The sequence below is a fragment of the Miniopterus schreibersii genome (genome assembly GCF_964146895.1).
Source record: "Miniopterus schreibersii genome assembly, chromosome: 9".
NCBI lineage: Eukaryota > Metazoa > Chordata > Mammalia > Chiroptera > Miniopteridae > Miniopterus > Miniopterus schreibersii.
The window spans coordinates 46,589,425-46,610,548 of NC_138118.1; the positions used below are offsets into that span (position 1 = coordinate 46,589,425).

General features: G+C 36.8%; 1 protein-coding gene across 1 annotated transcript in view; it reads right to left on the reverse strand.

The window, feature by feature from the left end:
- Nucleotides 1-21,124, reverse strand: part of GSAP (gamma-secretase activating protein) — a 102,987-nt gene that overhangs the window by 59,798 nt on the left and 22,065 nt on the right. Inside the window, exons 7-14 of the mRNA XM_081147164.1 lie at nucleotides 19,083-19,155; nucleotides 17,600-17,649; nucleotides 13,882-13,986; nucleotides 13,578-13,637; nucleotides 12,622-12,665; nucleotides 11,402-11,487; nucleotides 3,541-3,618; nucleotides 2,093-2,170 (exon numbers count right to left, since the gene is read on the reverse strand). Of these exons, the coding sequence (XP_081003290.1) occupies nucleotides 2,093-2,170; nucleotides 3,541-3,618; nucleotides 11,402-11,487; nucleotides 12,622-12,665; nucleotides 13,578-13,637; nucleotides 13,882-13,986; nucleotides 17,600-17,649; nucleotides 19,083-19,155 (574 nt within the window). The remainder of the gene's footprint in view (nucleotides 1-2,092; nucleotides 2,171-3,540; nucleotides 3,619-11,401; nucleotides 11,488-12,621; nucleotides 12,666-13,577; nucleotides 13,638-13,881; nucleotides 13,987-17,599; nucleotides 17,650-19,082; nucleotides 19,156-21,124) is intronic.

Genomic DNA, 21,124 nt, shown 5'->3' on the forward strand with positions numbered 1-21,124 from the left:
TCAATGTGCAGGACACTCTCAAAGAATTATTGTCTCACCAAAAATGTCAATAGTATCTGTGGTTAAGCCGAGTGATGGCATCCAAAAATGTTTATGCTCTAATCACCAGAGCCTTAAGTGATAAAAGGGACCTTGCAGATGTGATTAATGATCTTGAGATGAAGACAGTATCCTGGATTGCCCATTGGACCCAATGTAATCACAAATGTTTTATAAGAGGAAGATTTGACTACAGAAGAGAAGATCATATAACGAAAGAGATTGAAGTGATGTGGTCACAAGCCAAGAAATGCTAGACTCTAGGTGCTATAGGGGGAAAAGAACCCTTTCTTCCCTGGCATCTCCAGAAAGAGCCATTTCTGTCCACATGTTGATTTTATCTCCTCCAGACTCAGTTCAGAATTCTAACCTTCAAACCATACAAGAATGTGTTGTTTTAAGCCCTAAATTTATAGTGACTGGTTTCAAAAGAAATAAGAAATTATAGTAGTGCCCCTCCTAAGAGATACAAAAAGAAGCCTGGGCACTAATCTCAGCCTTTCTGAGCCTCACCAAGCAAAATTATTGTAATAATCAAGACAACTTAAGTAAAAAAAGTTAGCATATAGTGTTCATTTTTTTAAAATAGAAGCTTTTTATTTATAAACATATCTTTCTTACATAGTGGTGCTTGGGGGTTCATTGAAAATTTCCAAAAGCACTCTATTTGTTAATATTTCAATCAATATAAGCTCCTATTAACAGGGTAGCAATTTAGGGAAACTGCATGCAATTAACAGCAAAAAGTACATCACTCAAAAAAGCAAAATTGTTGTCATAAAAATTAGTTCTAGAACAGTTTTAACTAGGCACAATTTTGTGCCTATAAAATGTGTTTAAGAAGGAAAGATAACCTATGTAAGACAGCCTATTTTCACAAAGTATTTCTGCCTATAAAATGTGTTTAAGAAGGAAAGATAACCTATGTAAGACAGCCTATTTTCCAGTATTTCTGCCTTCTCCACATTCTGAGGATCATAGATTAAATCATGCCTGCCCTTTTCAAAAGTCATTCCCAGGGGTAAAAAAGGGGGGAGGGTACCTTTGACCTCACAAAATGCTAAGTTTTTTTTAGTGGAAAATTTCCTGAATCACTCTTGAGTTGGGATGCTGATAAGAATCACGTCCTAGTCCCAAGAAGTCTTGTATTTATCTCTCTTACCACAGGAAGCAGTAGCACTAGGCCTCTCTAAGGCCATTTCCCATAGGATCAGGGCTCATGATACAATCTGCCACATGCTGGCCCACGTAGCATAAGATACCTCACCTCACCAATAGTATCATTCAAAATAAAATTCTTTTTATAAACATTCTTATTATTTTGGTTCTCACTTTGCCCAGCTCCTTCACATCACACTTTCTTAAACCTCTGTCATGACAGTAGCTTTTCCTTTTTAAATATTGTGCCATGTCCCATATGTAGACAAGCAACAGTTCTGTTGTTTGACCTTGTGTCCCACATCCCAATTAGCACGGAAAAGCCACTTTCGGTAGAGAGATACAATAAACCTCTTCTTTATTTTCTTCTTCGTAGACTCCCTTAATACAATCAAGTTCCCTTTACCGTACTCAATAAAGAACAACTCACTTAGCTGATCCATTAATCATTTGCGGGACATGGAAGCTTTTAACAGCTAGCGACAGGGAATGGACAATTTCCCAAATGCCTTTGTCCTCTCTAGAATCAAGGGCCAACATGATGTATTATTTCTCATAGTCTTTTAGGGAACATCTCGTTTACTGTCATCATTTTTACAATAACAAAATGGCTTTTATGACAGCTACTGAAAACATGAGAAAGTTCACAGTGTAGGTACTCTAAAAAGAGAATGCATCCTCACCTCAGACCCCCATAAAAGCTGATGGAGTTGGGGGACAGAGAAAACCTCCTCCTATCAGGCTTCAAAAGGGTCAGTGATTGTCATCGCAATCCAAGTCCCAAAGAGGCATGAGAAGATGGGGTGCACAGAGAAGAAAGTGAAATATAGAGGCTGAGGCATAACATGTATTGGAAGGAGGGATCAAAACAGAGAGATGCCTCTCTCTCACTCACCAAGGTTAAGAAAAGTAATGCCCTTTGTCACACATGAGTGAGCACTCCCCAGAGCAACAGTGAAGGTCTTGCTGTACCCTGTAGAGAGAGAGCATGAAGCCAGAGAATGCATGTTAAGAAACAAAGAGCTGGAATTCCACCTAAGGCAGTGACTCTATGGAATACTCTCAACATTTAGTACCTGTGACATTGATAAAGTAAGCATCTTTGACTTCCAGATTTCATGGTTCCCCATCATTTTCCAAAAGCCAGCATTAAGGGTGGATGACCTGAGCACAGTCACATTACAGTAGTTGTTCTGACCTTAACAGGTAGGTTGTGCTGGGAGGGAACAATCCAAAGGAATCTACTTAAGGATCCAAGAGATGGAGGAGATCAGGTGGTTCACTGATCCTCGTGCCTCAAGGCTCACTGCAACACTCCTGAAGTCATAAGACCCTCTGAGACTTCTCTGAGTCATTTCATAATACCACTTTGAGTTAGACAGGGTACTAGACTATATACTAAACTTAGTGTATTAGGCTTCACTCTCTACTTTTCTAACTCTTATTAATCTTCAGGAAAGTTTTCTTTACTGGTTTTAATCACTAATCATTAGAAAAATGTGTGAAAACTTTCCAAAACATATCAACCTTATACTATTAAACATGGATATGTGTCTAGTTCTAAAGTTACTTTTATTTTCTTCATTATTAAGTTATTAAACTTTTTTACCTTGATCTCTAACTCCTGAAGGAAATAGTAGGCATACTTGCAGAATAACAAACTGGTATGGCCTGACATAAAATTTTTTCCATTTTGAAAAAAATCTATCTTTTAAAAATTTCAACTTTACTTATAGTATATACTACATAAATACCAATGTTTAAGGAACTAAATAAACTAAATACTCCTTAGCATGGTACAGACTAAAACTTAACATGGCTCATACTGTGCCCAACTACAGAACTGAAAAAGGGTGCACACTTCACTCCTCCCCCCAAGGCTGGCTGTTGACATATTAATTTTACAGATGTATGAAATGAAATAAATATATCTTAGGGGATCACAGATGTATGAAATGAAATAAATATATCTTAGGTCTAAGACCTGTTAAGGTTTGAGATCATGGAAGATTTTAACTAAAACCTTAGGTATCTTTGTAAGTTAAATCTATCAACACTTTCCGATTAGTAATAATAGAAGAGCAGACAGACACACTTTGGGCAAATATGTACATTAGGATTGACCTATAGGCCTAGAAAAAGATATAGGTCAGGATAAAAAGCATATAATATATAAAAATATTTAGCTAACAATATTCATCAGTAGTGAATTTCTTCAGGAAATATGTATTATATAGGTATACATGTATAGAATGTACTTAATAATACTAAAATCTATCGAATTTGCTACTATTTGGAAAAAGTGATTACACGAAAGTAAAAAACAAAGTAAATGAAAGGTACCTTTATGAAAGTAAAACACTGAATATGTGATTTGTTCCCAAGAGTCAAACTTCGGGCTGTAACACACACATAAGCTTCCTAGAAGTAAGAAGGTATTTAGTAGAATCATAAACAAATAAAAAGATTTTTAAACCACTTAACCTTACTTGTGTTGCTTTAGATATCTTGCCTCAATTTACCTCATAGATTATTCCCAAATTCTAGAAATCGTCTATTAACATGTTGCTAAGAAATTTCAATACAACCACTCCTCAGCTCACACTGTAAGCAGTGGATTGTGATAAGCTATGATGGGAAGGAAAATGAATAGAGACACACTCCTGTGTGTGAAATCATGTGAGACTAGAGAAGTCTGCAAAGTTTCATGAGATTCTCCTAATATACATTATAGCCCTGCCCTCTTATCCAGCTTGCCTTCCAGTCATTACTAATAGCTATAGACCCTACTTTACATAAAATGTGTCTCCTCTTTACAAAAAGTTTCCAGTCTTCTTATTTACCTAGAATAAGAGGCAAACTGGGCGATCTTATGGAGCAATAAGAACAAATGTGGTGTGTGAGCCCCCCCCCACCCCATACCCACCCACATTTGGGTAACTGCAGGCCTTGGCCCAAGGGCAAAGGAGAGCTCTCAGCATAGGGTGGCTTTCCAGAAGAGCCCTGAGCATCCTTGGCCTTCCCACCTCCTTCTATGTATGTGAAACTGTACATCATCTCTAACAACTGTTGCTATGTGGACAATCAGATAATGTCCATCAATGGTCTACAAATGAGGGCATTATGTTTAAACTGATACTTTGTTCTAATGCTAATGTTTATGTGATTAACTGAAATAGGAGATTTCCCAGGTGGAAAGGAACTTGACGAAGAGTCTGGAAACTTGGGTTCTAGTCCCCAAGCTAATATTTAACTTGCTGTGTAAATTCAATCATTACTCTATTTCAGTAAATTACACTATTTCCTCCATGAACTCCACTAGTTCCTTTATGTAAGATCATGGTAGGGAAAAAAAGTCCATTTCCCCTAAAAAGGTTATTTTAAGGATTATTATAAGCATTCTCTTATGATATATATCATTTATGACTATTTTTAATGACATTTAATGACTGCAATATATTGTTAGAAGTACAATTTATTGCAATATCTTAAACAAAAAATAAAAAAGAATAACTTTATCAGGTAAAAATAATAACAATTCTGTTAGATATGAAATTACTGTTATGGTTACTGAGTAAACAATGATATAACTTTTCTTTAAAATTACAGCAGACTCACTAAGAATAAAAGTAATGCTATACTAAAGCATAAACAAAAATAATAATTATAAGAGTTACAAAAGTTCCAAGTAGCACTTTAATTACTTTCATAGAGTAAACATACTACCAGCAAAAAACGACTGGTTTATCCTGTCCTTTTATGTTCCGTGATCACAAGGAGAAAGAAATTTTTAATCAACATAGTTAAAACTTCAGCCTCTCTAATAACAAAGAAATAAAAATTAAAACAAGGCACCATATTTTCCCTTTCAAATTAGCCAAGTTTTAAAAATGATAATTCTGTCAAAGGAACAGTAGAAAGAACATTCTCAAATAATAGTAGTGAAAGAGTGAATTGCTACAATCTCTCTGAAAAACAGTTTTATGGAGGATTAAATATAGTCACACTATTTACCCAGTAATAATTTATTTAGAAATCCATTATGAGGAATAAACATGAAATGTTTATATCAGGATATAAGGAAGATCACAACCTCCATTCTAGCAAAATTCCCCACACACCATCCTAAAGAGAATGAACAAATGTACTTAATTACATACACTGAGAGCCATACTCAGATCTCATAAGCAAATATTTCCAAATAGGTTGTGGCTTAGTTCCCCCCCACCCAATCCCAAAAGGGGAAAGAAAAAAAAACAAACAGCAAGGTGAAATGGGGTATGCACAGGCACTACAAAGCTACCCCAGTCATAGAATTTTCTTTGAAAATGTAAATGTTCTACATCTGTGCTGTCCAATACAGTAGCCTGTAGCCACATGTATCACAAGTATCACATGATCTCACTTATATGTAAAATCTAATGAACAAAATAAACTGACAAACAAAATAGATCTAGAGACATGAAATCATGAAACAGGCTGACAAATCGCAGAGGGAAGGCAGGGATGGGTGGGTGGATGGGGAGAGGTTAACCAAAGAATTTATATGCATATATGCATAACCCAAGGACACAGACAATAGTGTGGTGAAGGCCTGGGAAGGGGGTAGGAGAGGGTGGAGGGGGTCAATGGGGAAAAAAGAGGGGACAACTGTAATACTTTCAACAATAAAGATAAATTAAAATAAGTAAATAAATGTGGCTAGTGTGACTTAGGAACTTCTTTTTTATTTTATTTAATTTTAATTAACTTAAATTTTAGCCATATGTGGCTAATGACCACCATATTGGACAACACAGCTCTGGAGCATTTGTTCTAAACCCTAAAGTATATTAAACTTACCTGGGCTCACAGTTACCCAGGTTCCACCTTAAGTCAACTAAATCAGAATCTCTAGGGGTGAGACCAAGGTATCAATATTTTTAAATTTGCCTGAGGCAAATTAATTAAATTATCTAAGCCTCAGTTTCCTCATCTGTAAATAAACAAAATATAAACCCTACTTCATATGGTTATTATGTGAGAATTAAGTGAGATAAAGGTTAGCTGCTATTATTACTATTTCAGAATAATTTTGCTGCTATTTACAAGTTGGGGAAAGTCACAATTTGAAAAAACAAAGCGTGCTTTTAATGGTGTATCCAGAGATGTTTAATAAATATTCATCAATGATAAAGATAACATCTCAAAGTTGGCTAGCCTTTGGGAAACCATTTGGACAATAAAAGCTATACGGACAAAGTTTTCCAAGGGAAATTATATCATTGTAAAAGGTTCTACAAAATGCTAAAACACAGGCCTCATTCTGGGAACTTGTGAAGAGCAACTCTTACAGGAAGGAGAATTTACACTTTTCACCCCTCACTACCTCCCAGTAGGTGGTGCACAAAAAAGAATTACAGCCAATGACTTAGAACACATGAAAGTGCTCTCATCACAGCTTCAAGGTTGACTATCAGCCAGGAAAGGAATGAGAATATTTTCTTTCCTTTAATGCTTTAGGGAGTTTCTGATTTACCCTTCTACAGTAGAAGACTTATTAGAAAAATCTACATGAACTCACAATCTTAGAATATATGTGGCCGGACAACAGCAGCCACACTCTTGCCCACCATCAACTCTGGGGAGCAACTCATCAACCAGGCTTCAATCTCTAATTCCTTGCAAGTTCTCGGATTTCATTCCTTAGGGCAGTAGATTCAGGACAAAGGTTTTCCAAAATGTAAGAAGTAATGGTAAAAGGGCAAAGTAGCTCCCAATGATGAATATGTGACAAGTGAACATCAAATATTATTATAGCATCATCATTGATGTAAATAGTTAAAAGAAGTTGAGTTTGCATACGGCCCAGAGCCTATCGGCATTCCTTTCATGAACCATGTTTTCTGGAAAACAAAGCTATTATAGAGGGAGTTATGTAGGGATTAGACTAGTTGCTCCCTTCTCCATTTCTACTTCACTGAAATTGTTTTTTGTTTGTTTCTTTGTTTAACCACAAAGGTAAAAAATCATTTTTAAAAAGTAATTTGGGAAATACATTAACTGACAACTTATTATGAGATCCCATTTCACAACCATCAGACTAAAATTTTGAAAGTAATAGAGGATGTCAGGCAACAGAGACTGTCATAAATTGCTTGGTGTAGGGAAGGGAAAAGTTGTACAACCACTGTAGAAAGCAATTTATCAAAATAACAGAAATTTGAAGATATGCACGCCCTAGAACCCTACAATTTCACTATCATATATGTGCACCCAGATACACTCTAAAAATCTTCACGGTAGCAATTGCTAGTAATTCTCCTTCCTAAATAACTTTAAGTGTTCATCAGCAGAGGAGCAGATACATGAACTGTGATGGATGCAAACAGTGAATACTATTTGATACTATTCATCAATCAAAATGAACGAACCAGAGCTGCGTGAAACAACATTAATAAATCTAAAAGCATAATAATGAGAGCAATAAAAACAAGCTGCAGAAAGCTACATACTGTATAATGCCATTTAAATAGTTTGAAAACATATGAGACAACAGAATATTTTGTGTCAGGACATATAATTCAAAACTTTCAAAAAAGGGCCTGGAGGATAATAAACAGGAGTAAGAAAACTGCCACTTCTGGGAAGTGATTGGGTTCATAGGGCAGAGAGTGTCAACTATATTTGTTGCCCTTAATTCTTAAATTAGTAATGTATACATGGTTATTTTTTTATATTATCGTTATAGTTTTTTGCATGACTTAAATATTTTATAATAATAAAAGTAAACATTTTTTGTTTTCTAAATATAAAATTATATTATGAAAAAAAGGAATTTGGAAAATACATGAACTGATAACTTATTAGTCAAAAACCAAAAAGTTGCTTCTCTGTCATGTTTCAGATGAAATCTGGAAGCATCCCATTTGAAACAGGCTTATGTTTTCTATTTCAAAGCTGACTGTGAAGAGCAAGTCTCATTTTCTGCTCTCCCAGACACTGCTGAGAAAGGAAAAACAGACTTCCATCTCATGCCAAGTAAACATGACATTTTATTAAGTCAGATATGTCATAGATAGCCCATTTATCAATTATAGCTGCTACTATTCATGAGACATTCTTATGGGAATAAAATTAAAAGGAATAAAATCTTCATAGAATAAAAGCCTAAAATAATTGTTTATGTGAGTAAACGGCACTCTGTTCACCTATTTGCCAATGCCAGAAATCTGAAAACCACTCCTCTCCATCTAATTTATAGCAAGTCTTTTCAGTTCCATCTCCAAAATGCACCTCAAATCCATCTAGTTCTCTGCCTCTACTGCCCATCCTAGTTTAAGCACCTTCTTCTCAAATGTAGGATGAGCACTACAACCTCACCCTAACTGCTCATCTCCCTGTTCTTTTTCTTGCCTCCTCCAACTCATTCTTCCAACAGAAGCCACAGTGATCTTTTAAAACTACATATGCAATCATATCACTGCCCACTTAAAACACTTCCGTGAAGGAGCACCAATGAATCCTAAAACTGATGAGTGAGAAGTTGTTAAGGAATAGGATAGTCACATGATGCCAAAGCATCAGCTTACAGATTAGTAATACAAAGTTTAAAATGTACCTTTACAAGGAAAATAGACTGGTTACCACTTAACCAAACGCCAAACGTAGCATCACTAATATTAGGACATTCTGACATTATATGCCTCCTGATCTGGTACAAATAAAGTTCACAATGTCATCAAGTGATCTTACCAAAAATGTTTAACCTAAATCTAACAATGCCTTTAGGACTACATTCCAATTTATAGGAAATGTAGGGGATAAAGGAAAATGTTAAATAATTCCACAAGAAAACACTTAGACAAATTCAGAATATAGGGCATTCTACAAGACAAATGGCCTGAACTCTTCAAAATGTCAATGTTTTGAAAAGAAAAAAAGAGACTGCAAAGACATAACCAAAGGTAATGCACAAATCTTGATGGGATCCTGACTTTATAAGTCATACACATAGCCCTAGTTGGTTTGGCTCAGTGGTGAGAGGGTCGGCCCATGGACTGAAGGGTCCCAGGTTCCATTCCAGCCAAGGGAACGTACCTCAGCTGCAGGCTTGGCTTCTGTCAGGGCTCGTGCAGGAGGCAACCAATCAATGTGTCTCTCTCATATCGATGTTTCTCTCTCTCTCTCTTTCTCTCTCTCTCTCCCTTCCACTCCATCTGAAAAGCAATGGAAAAATATCCTCGAGTGAGGATCAAAAAAAAAAGTCATATACATATATACACATATTTACTCTATTTAGATGCATACACATATATACATATACACATATTTTGAAATAATTATGGAAATCTGAATATAAAATAGTTTATAATTAATTTCTTTCAGTGATAATGGAACTGAGGTTATATAAAAGAGTATCCTTAACCTAAGGAGATACATGCTGAATTACTTAGTGATAAAAATCATCATGATGCCTACAACTTAAATTTTATTTTATTTTTTTTGTTAATCCTCACTTAAGGATATTTCTTCCATTGATTTTTAAAGAGAGTGGAAGGGAGGGAGAGAGAGGAACATCGATGTGAGAGAGACACATCGATTGGTTGCCTCCCGCACGTTCAACCCAGGTATATGCCCTTGACTGGGAATTGAATCTGCGACACTTCAGTGCGCAGGCTGACACTCTGAGCACTTAGCAACACCGGCCAGGGCTACAACCTAATTTTAAAAGATTTTGCCAAAAGGAAGAAGATAGTACCTATATGTGGGGAGAATGATAAAGCATTCTTAATGCTTTACTCATAAATGATACAACTATTTAAGTAAAACGCACATGGGTATTCATTATAATCTTGAATTTTTTTGTATGCTTGAGCATTCTTAAAATAAAATATCATAATAAGAACAAAAACCCTTTAATGACTTCTCATGACTCTTAGGATGAAATCTAAAATCTTTCCATGGTCTGCAAGGCCTTACCTCATTTGTTCCCTGCCTACCTCTTCAGCTTCCTCTGACAATACTCTCCTCTCCCCTTTGCTCTCTCTATAGTTCATATACATCCTTCAAATTTTAAGTGAAATATCACTTCCTTCCCTAAATTCCCCAAGACTGGTTTATAAAGGAATTCATATGGCTGAGGCAGATAAGATGGACAGGAAAAAACATGTGACGAATTATGAAGGAGTGAATGGGAAAGGGAGCAATTTTCAGGACTAAAACAGAACAGGATGGGATGTCTTGGAGAGAGGGAGAAACAGAGGTGGACTGGCCAAACTGGAACATACTTGAAGATACTAGTATCTTCCATTAAACCTCCATTATATGCTCTCACAGCTTCCTATTATTCTCACTCATAATATCTATCATGATTCTTTTTAAAAACTATAACTGCACTTATTCAAAGTCAAAAAATCCACACCAATAGCATCCTCTATATTAATAAAGACTAGGTCATTTTTACTAATCATTGTATCCCCGATACCTAGCATACAGAAAGTGCTTGTCAGCCTAAAGAATAAATACTACATAATTTGGCTTTAAAGGAAAACAATTTTAGTCCAAGTACTACTTAACTCACATGGTAAATGTCCACTCAAGTTGCAATATTAAAAATGGCTATTAGATTTAGTTATTAGAGTTGACTATTTAGATGATTGTTGAGGTTAATGAGATTTTCCACCAAATTTGTTCATGTAATCATACTTCTCTCTCATTTTCAGGTATTCTTTTTCCCCTTTTTATTTTCTCTATCTACAATACACAAGTGTTAAGAGACAGAAGACTGTACACTAACAACTTTATGTCAAGCATTTATTAGCTCAGTAGGTTATAGCAGCTAAGTATATAGGTTTAGAACCCAAACACATCAGTCAGCTTAATGCAAAAAGCATCCCCACCACTGTGCCATTTGTTAAAAGATAGAGCAAGAGAGAAAATGTAGACTTATTAAATGTGAATCCATCCCCTATGTTAGAACAATAATACAAAAATAACTATTAGAACAATAACCTTGCTAACTGTGGCTTCTTTTACATAGATAGCAGGTGTACAAAATTACAGTGGAGAAGATAATTGGGTATATAAATATCTATATGATCACTTATGGGAAAATGTGGCTATTATATTTCATTTTCAAGATCCATACAACTAAACAATGACCAAATTTTGTATAGAACTCAAGTATAGTTGAACAAATTGATAAATGCAACCCTGGTTCTACCTGTACGGTTGGTAAAAACACACAGAGTCAGGCATTTGGGTAACTTCTCTTGGTCTTGAAGATAACCACATCCAAAGTTGACAAGTCTAAGAACATAAAAGACAAGAAATTTTGAATGCATTTAAAAATAAGTTCCCTCATAAAGGATAGAACCACTAAAATATACCTATAGAAATAGAAACATGTCCCTGAAAATTTAAGTACATACTCTTTTTTGTTTAAAAATTCCAAAAAACAGTAAATTTTTTTTAATCCTCACCCAAGGATATTTTTTCCACTGAGAAAAAATATCCTCCGGTGAGTAGAAGGGGGGTGGGGAGAGAGAAACATCAAAGTGAGATAGACACATCAATTGGTTGCCTCCCTGCACAAGCCCCAACCAGGCCAGGGATGGAGCCTGTAACCAAGGTATGTGCCCTTGGCCAAAACTCAACCCAAATCCCCTGAGTTCATGGGCCAACACTCTAAGCACTGAGCCAAACTAGCCAGGGCTAAAACAGTTTTTTGGGGTTTTTTTTAAATATACATGAAACATAAATGATGTGGTCAGAGAAAAAAATTACTTTCAACTTCCTTTTTTTCCTGATTTAGAGGACTGCATGTCTCAAAATAAGCACAAGTGAATGTTTATATATGATGAAATAAAGCTAGTAAAACATTGAATAGTTTGGGATTATCAGTTCTCTAATTCAAGACTTTTCTTTTTCTGTGCACTGATGGCCTTGTATCTAGTTTTTCAAAAGTGTTTCATGTTTTTACTAAAATAGTCTGGGGAAAAAACTCACCTGTTTTAAATAAAGCAACAGATTTAGCTGAGCTACAAGTGGATTGACCTCTGACTTCCTCTTTGATAGCTACAAGAAAAGGGTTTTGATGTTTGATTCAAAATATAGCTCTTTCAGGCTCATTGGCCCCTTTATTGAATCACAGGGAGAAGAGCACTTCTGTAGATCAAAATAGGTGGAGACACCCTACAGAAAATAAACAGCTACAAAAATCAATGTGATTGGCTTTACATGGAAAAACCCTGTGTTCATGCTTGATAAAGCTGTTTCTATTCCCTATAGAGAACAAAAGTATAAAAGAAGACATACACACACACACACACACACACGGAATATCAAATTATCCTTTTATCTGCATACCATAGATTAGATATAAATACAATCAATCTGCCCACCAGTGTCTATGAAAATTAATAGAAATCTTTGAATACTTACTTAAATCCTGAGTCACTTAATGATATGTCCAAAGGTGCTTCAAACTGTCAAAAAGTCAGGAGAAAACAAACAAAAAATGACATTAAGTGACAATAGTTCTGAAGACCAGAGCAAGCCTGACAACACTGTTCTTGCTTAACGATGAAAGGCCCAGTTAACCATCATTGTCTTCAAAGGTTATTCTGCAGATACACAGCACAGAAAGTCCATCAGGAATATTCTGGAGTTTACATATAATCACAAGCTTCACATACATTTATTTCTCAAATGGCTAATCCTTGCAAACTTTGTTTCAGATTTGAATATCATAAACATATTGTATAACAAACCAATTGGAAGGAGTAAACTTTTACAAGACACAGAAGACCACATAAGGAGGGAAGAACTGTATGTCTTAGCAAGAGAGTGGATGAGTCAAAAAAGAGGAGGGGGCAGGAGGAGTAAGTGAAATTCTTATAATGGTATGATACCAATCTAGACACCAATATTGGTCGTGGTTAGGAAGAACAATAAAGTACTGCCTGTTACAGATAAAAATATTTATGACTCTTCACCCCAAAGCTAGCATTTCAAATAGCTTTTTTCAGGAGTAATGCTAGGTTTTTACTAAACTATACCCTCTCACTGACCTTATTCTCAAGTCCTCCAACCTCACAAATCCTTTGGCATCAATGACTTATAACCACTTAAAGCTACTTACTATAGAACACACCTATTACCTTCTACTAATCCCCACTCTTATACTTGTTTCTTTAATGTGAGGCATTCAGCTAGCAGAAATTTTCTGTTTATATTAATTGCAATTGTCACAGTGCTGAAGCCTCGAGATGGCAAGAACTATTTTACTTGCTCACACAACTAACAGGACATCAGGAGTACTAAATAGCTGCTTATGGTAACAGGGGGCAGCAACATGTTAAAAAATTTCCTCTAGCCCAATTATTTTCTGGACTTACCATTAGGTTAAAGTTCTCATCAGCACAAAACTGGATGCATTTTAAGGTACTCCTTGATTTCTAAAAGAGAAAATAGAATAAATGACATTTTACGCCCCCAAAATCAACAGAAACACTAGTTTAAAAAAAAAAAATGCACACATGTGTGCAAGAGAGAAGCAGTCAAGAAGCAAACAATAATGAAAACCTTTTCATTATTTTTAATAAACCATTAATGAAAATGCAGCGATTAATAAATTACAATAATAATAATGTGAAATTCAATCGTACCTATAAAAAGGAGGGCCAGTGGGCTAGTTTTTACCTTCAGGTCAATGTAGTATAATCTCTGCTCTGCCATATCCCACTGAGCCCAAACAAAATCCTCTGCTACTCTCTCTCTTGGGAGATGGCCATAATTTTTAATCACCTAAAGAGGCAAAAAGATTTTAGAAATAAGTAACTATTTTAAAAGATATAAGATCTGGAATTCATTATTAATTTTCATATTTTATCTGAATAATATGTGTAAACATTTCCACAGTTTATTTTCAGCAGCCGCCCCCCAACACATACATATGGAAAGTCTTTTCAGAAAAGATTTAAGGCATCATTTCATTACTTACTCTTCCCAAACACTTTGTAATATACCATTTTCCTCTATTCCTGGTTTAACAGACAGACTGGTGGTGTTGAAGGCAAAGCCACGCCCACCACAAATCAATAGATAGATTAATAGAAGACTCAGAGCTTCCTATTCTGGACATAACCCACTCAGGTCTCTGCAGACGAGGCCTTCACAGAGGCTGGGATGCCAAGGAAAAGTTTGGGCCCAAGACAAAGGCAAAGCTCCCCACCTTGGTATTCCTGTGGCACTTTGGCACACTTCTATTACAGTTACATTTTAATTAATACTCTAAGTCTCCCCAGTGAGTATGCACTCTTCTATAACACCTTCATATTTTCAATGCCTTGTTTCTAGGACGTAACAGTACTCAAGGGATGCTTATTCAAAAGAAGAAAAATCAGATAAGGTGTGTAAATTGCCAAAGATATTACAAGTTTAATACAAGGAATTAAGTATTCACTTCCCTCAAAATGCTTATGTAGCAAAAGTAATCTATAATGGGACAGACGAGTAAAGAATGTGGACAGGCTGAGGTAGAAGAAATGAGGAAAAAGGGGAACATCAGAATGGTTCATTTTCATCCCTAAACACTCTCTAATCCTAATAAAGATTTCACAACTGAGGCTAACTTGGACCTTGAGGGAGGCACAGGGCATGCAGAATCATGCACCTCGGTCTCTGGCTTGCCGACGATGTCCATTACACTTAGGCTAGAGGAAAGTGATGCTGGAGAAAAGATCCAAGAGGGCCTGTCTGTCTCTAAACCTTGGAAACCCATCTTGTTTCCATTTTCCTGAAATGTGTTAGGTTGGGGGAGATTTGGGAACTCTTCCAGATAAAGGTATATACTGATAAGAACCTCATCACTGGAGTGTGGCAACCCAGGGTTACATCTCTAGAGCTACGTCACACCACCTCTGAGTCTTGGTTGTGTGTTTTTCTGTAAAAACTGGGATAAGTATAATACCACCTCTATCATGCAGGAATATTGTGAGAAGTTCATGAAACTGCACACTGCCTCAAGGTGTTGTGTAAGCCTTTAAGAATGAGGATAAGCCTGGCCGGTGTGGCTAAGTGGTTGAGCATCAACCCATGCACCAAGAGGTTGCCAGTTCAATTCCCAGTCAGAGCACATGTCCAGGTTGCAGGCTGCAGGAGGCAACCAATCAATGTTTCTATCTCTCTCTCCCTTCCTCTCTCTCTAAAAATCAATAAGAACATTTTTTAAAAGAAAAGATGAATGAGGGCAAAAGTGCCTCTCACAGTAGAGCACACATGGAAAAAGGAATGCTGAGTCTGCACTGTCTTGGCAAGGAGAATCCTTTCTGGACTGCTGAAAGGTGTCCCTCCCTCACTCTCTCTGCAGTGTTTTCTTGGCTCCCAAACCCTCTTCCAACAAGCCAGTCCTGTGTCTATGCCCATTTCCAGTTTCTGATCCCTACTTGTTTATTTAAATCTCTCCCCTAAATTCTCATCATTGGCTTTGGGATCCTATTTTGTTCTTTCCTCTCTGACCTGACCCTTCTCTGACTACTGACCCTGATCTCACCCTCCCATCCACTTAGCCACTGGTGGCCCAGAGCTCTAGCCACACATGTTCTTCTAACTACACATGGTCGGTCATATTCTAGCCCAGCCTCTTGATATGAGGCAATCAATAGTAGATATATATTAATAAATGCATTTTCCATTTCAATTTTCTTCATATAACATTAAAATCTTCAGGCAAAAACTATTTGGATACAGACTATTTAGACACTGAAGGAAATCTTTTTTTTAAAATACATCTTTATTGATTTCAGAGAGAGGAAGGGAGAGGGAGAGAGAGAGATAGAAACATCAATGATGAGAGAGTCATTGATCGGGTGCCTCCTGCACGCCTCCGACTGGGGATTGAGCCCGCAACCCAGGCATGTGCCCTGACCAAGAATCGAACCCCAACTGCCTGGATCCCAGGTCGATGCTCAACTGCTGAGCCATGCTCGGCCGGGCGAAGGAAATCATTTTAAATATCAATGATATTACTATCTCATACAATTTGTTAAGAAAAAGACAACCCCGTGGAAAAATAGACAAGAATATAAGCAATTTTTAGAAAAGTTCAAATAGCCAATAAGCAGAGTAGATGCTCAAACTCACTAATATTAAGAGAAATGCAAACTAAAATAATAATGATATCAACTTACACCCATCAAATTGGAATTTTTTTAAAAAAGACAAATACACCCTATTAGCAGTATGGATAGAAAAACGGTTTTGTTATACTTTGCTTGTAAAACTGCAAATTGTTACAATTTTTTTGAAAAGCATTCTGGTAAAAATCTATTGAAATGTATTAAACATCAACCCAATTATCCATCCCTGAGGATTTATCCCCAAGAGATATGTGTACCAAATATGTAAAGCTATAGACACAAAAATGTTTGAGGCTATCTCTAATGCAAATATAAAATAAAATAATAAAATAAAAAATGGTAATCAAGTAAATGGTCATCTATGGGAGAATGGTTGAAAACTATGTACATTCATTTCAGGGACTGTTATGTACTTCTAAAGAGAATAATTGGAAGTATTCTATTGACTTTTAGGTAATTCCACAAAGGTGAATAAGGAGTGAACAATAAACAAACCCTTGGGTGTGTCAGGAGTGAGGATGATAGACAATACACGTATAGAGAAAAGTGTGAAAGGACACATACAAGGTTGTGAACAAAAGTTAAAGGTGAAAAGGTGAGGGAGAAGTGGAAAACAAGCAAAAAAGAGGAAAGAAAATTAAACTATATAAAATCCCAGCATATATGTTATGATCCCATTTATTATATGTGTATGTATATGTATCTATGTATAAAAATTAGAGAAAAAAAGTTATATCTTTATTTAGTAACCTATAGGGATACCCCTGGTATACTAAGTAAAAAGCAAAAACAAAAGCAGCAAATTTATATGTTATGATTCTATTTTGGTAAAAACAACTGAATCCTTGTATACGTGCACCCAAGCAAGGTAAAAGCGTGAAAAGAGTCACACAAGGCTGTCATTATTGTTATCTCAGGAGACTGAGACCAGAGGCTGAGAAAGAGGTAAAGGGAACATTTAAACCCTTTATATAGCTTATATTAGTTCACATTTTACAACAGCAATATAATTTGAAAGACAGCAAATAAAGAAAGTATTGTTTCTATAACATTATTTTTTATGGTTTTTATTGATTTTAGAGGGAGAGGAAGAGAGAGAAACATCAATCGTACAGGGAATGGAACCCACAACCTGGGTATGTGCCCTTTCAGTGCACAGGACAATGCTCCACCAACTGAGGTCATACCAGCCGGGGTACATTAACCTATCTTTAACAGTCTAGAAATGTCACTTTTTGTGGGGGGAAAACTCGGAAGCAAAAGAAATTTTAAATATTTACCTCTCTATTTCCATTTTCTTGGATGACTTGGATATGAAATTGTTCAATATCTTTAAACAAAGAAACAACAGAAAGATAATTTAACCTTCATAAAAAACATGAGTACTTTTTTCACCTAACTGTTGTGAATAATTTTTTTATAAAAAATGGAGATTAAATAACTGGCCGAAAGATATTTCAGACAGCAATCTCACAATAAAGGTTCAAAACACAACCCACCTTTCTTCAACCCCTCTTTACAGTCTGTTTCAAGTCCAGCATTTACTCTGCTCCTCAATATCAACAATATATGCATTTAACCTTTCTGCTCCTGAATTCCCTCAACAAGCTTTTGCCTCCCCTATACCATCAGTCTTATGTGCAGCTGACAAGGGCTCATTTATCAGGGTTTACCTTCAGTTTCCAAATACCAAACATGTTTATATGAAAATATCAGGTAGAAAATTCATACAAGATATCTGGGGGAGGCATTTTTATAGGGATCAATTTCCCATTAACAAAACCAAACATTTTGGGTCAATTTGTAGATGATTCCTTTCTCTCAGTAAACTATTTATTTATTTAAAAAATATTTTTATTGATTTCAGAGAGAGAGGAAGAGAGAGGGAGAGATAAAAATGTCAATGATGAGAGAGTCACTGATCGGCTGCCTCTTGCACACCCCGTATGGGAGATGGAGCACAAAACCTAGGCATGTACCCCTCCTGGGAATCGAACCACGATCTCCTGGATCATAGGTCAGTGCTCAGTAGCTGAGCCACGCCAGCTGGTCTCTCAGTAAACAATTTAGATTCGTTCATCATACTTACCTTCTGCCAGTTCTAGTTACAAAAAAAGTGAGACAGTTAGGCAAGAGCATAGGAACTAAACACAACCCTCAGGTTTGTTTTTCCAGTTATAAATCAGCAGTTTCATCTTATAACATGAAAGATGACTTATTAGATAAGATCCACCAGTGCATTTTGTCCTTTCTCCTTCCATCCCCCAACTTGAAAACATCATTAAAGGATGTTCCAATCTTATTTTTCTATACCTGGATTTGACCAAGTTAGCATGTGTCCTTAAGTTCTGCCATGAAATTCTTCTAGCTTCTAATGCCTTCCCCTCTCTCCATCTAAGCCTTTCTCCTTATATCACCGTTATCCACTGTGACAGACATCCTAAACAAGGATCGACTAAAGAAGGCAAAAATGACCTGCATAGCTGTTCTACAAACTTCCTCCATGTGACAAAACTGGAAATCCAAATAAGCAGGAGCCCATCATTCCCAGGATGAGGAAACAGAGCAGAGTCTGGGGGAACAAGAAGTGGGGGCCAAATGAAAAGCCCTTCCACAGGAGTCCTGGATCTCAAATAGGCATCAACAGTCAGCAGACCCTCAGCACTGGTGAGTAGACCTCTAGAAGATTCAGTCACATCCCGTACTTCATTAGGAGATGTGCCACTCATGAAGTCCCCGTATACCACCTAAAGATGCACTTACATTTCTCTTCTGAAATCAGTAACAGATGGTTCTCTGGAAGAGGATGACTGTTGTCAACATGTGGGTAGAGGAACTACAAAAAGGAAATTAATCAAAACCATAAGCAACTACCTTGTTTACACAACTAGTATTTCAAAAGTTGTATTTGATCACTACATTACTACATACCATATAAGGGACTGGGAACCACAGAGCAGTCTAGGTGAGTCACACATTTAGGCATGCACACGTTACAGATGGAAGCAAGCAGGAAAATGGAACACTTTTAGGAGCTCAGCTTTCCAGGGGGAAAGTGACCGAAGGTCCAACATAATCCATTTAAACAGTAAGGCTAAAGAGTAAGCTATTTCTAGTCATGGTGCTTCCTATTTCAAATATGTGATTCTAAAGCCAATCAGAAACAATGTAACAACATTTGTACAGAAAGTTCTATCTCACATGCACAAAATAAGAGCGATCAATACATTGGTTGGGCAACTAAACCCTAGTATTTAATTTGAGAGCTAAGTAAACATACTTTCCATTACAACTTCAAGTCTCAGATCCAAGAGACAAAGCACAACATAGCCAGGGACTTTCCAAGAAAGGACAGTGAGTCACAGTATGGCATGTGGTGGAGGACTTAAAAGCTTCAAAGCATAGAATCACTGCCCCTGGGAAGAAAGGTTGATCCAACCCCATTCCTCTTCCTCTGTTCTCTTCCATGTGAGACAAGCAGGCAGCCAGAAACCCACTGCCTGATGCTCTCTGCTGTGATATGAGGGAACACTGGTCATGGGATGACTCCAGTGACTTAATTCTTTCATCATCAAAAGGGTAACTATAAATCAGCAGGTTCATCTTGTAACATGAAAGCTTACTACATAAGATCCACCAGTGAATTTTGCATTTTCCCTCCAAACTTGAAAGCATAATGAAACAACATAACCTTTTATGCCCCTTTGTTATAGCTAGCAGCCTCTCCTCAGACTAGGAAAATTTTTGACAAAATATATTACCTGGTGTCCTAACTTTTCATAATGACAAATTAGAAATAGAATTGGTCAATTTAAAAAATTATCTGTAGTCAGGTATCTCTTTTAGAACTGAAAAACAAAACATTAACTATATACTATTCTTCATAGCAATAGCCTCGAAATTATAAAATAGATAGCAAATACAGAATTCAGCTATGAAAATAATATAGAAATTATTATCTCCTGATTTGTGAAATGGGCACATCAAGCAGGATACTTTGAGTACTGGGGTTGAGGAGAAGCCAAGATGAGTGACAACATATAGATAACGAAAGAGCAAAACAAAACAGTGCTCCTACAAAAGATGAAGTGGTCTCCCCTGGGGCCCGGGCATTGCCACAGGGGAGGGGGGGTTATGACAGGGGACTAAGGTGCCATGAGGTTCCAAACCTTTGCCTGGTCTTTGTGTGGCAATCAGTGAGAACATGATTTTAAAAGTCCCATTTAGGTGGTGGCTGTTTTTCTTTCTATTATGCAGCAAATGCTAGAGCAAGGTCTAGAAGTCAGAATATAAATAGGCTTCAGACACAGCAAGGTTTTTTTTGTGGGGGTTTTTTCAGGGTGAGTAGGAATCAATATAGATTTTAGGGAAATATTTATCTTCACAAATACAGAGCTCTGGTTATTTCATTGGGAAGTTTGCACCATAGGGGTGCAGATAGGTGTCAAATTATCCACTGGAACTATTTGGAAGATGCACCTCATGCTGATAGGGAATCTCAAAGGGCACCTGGTTAGCATCTAAACCCCACCCACTACTGTTCTGCTGAATGAAGTTCCTTTGTGAAGGAGGTCAAGACAGTGCGTGTATGCTGAGGGAAATGTGCTACTGGTGACCACCATGGATGTTTTGATAAGAAGGAGGGAGACAAATCAAAAGGCAAGACCAAATTCAGTGGACAGTGAAGGATGTTTCTCTAAAGGGGAGAGGAAGGAAGGGAAGTGTGCTCTGTCCCACAGTTACCCCTGCACTGGTGACAGTGTAAACAGCATGGCTTCCTGGGGGAAGGGAGATGCAGCTCAGGA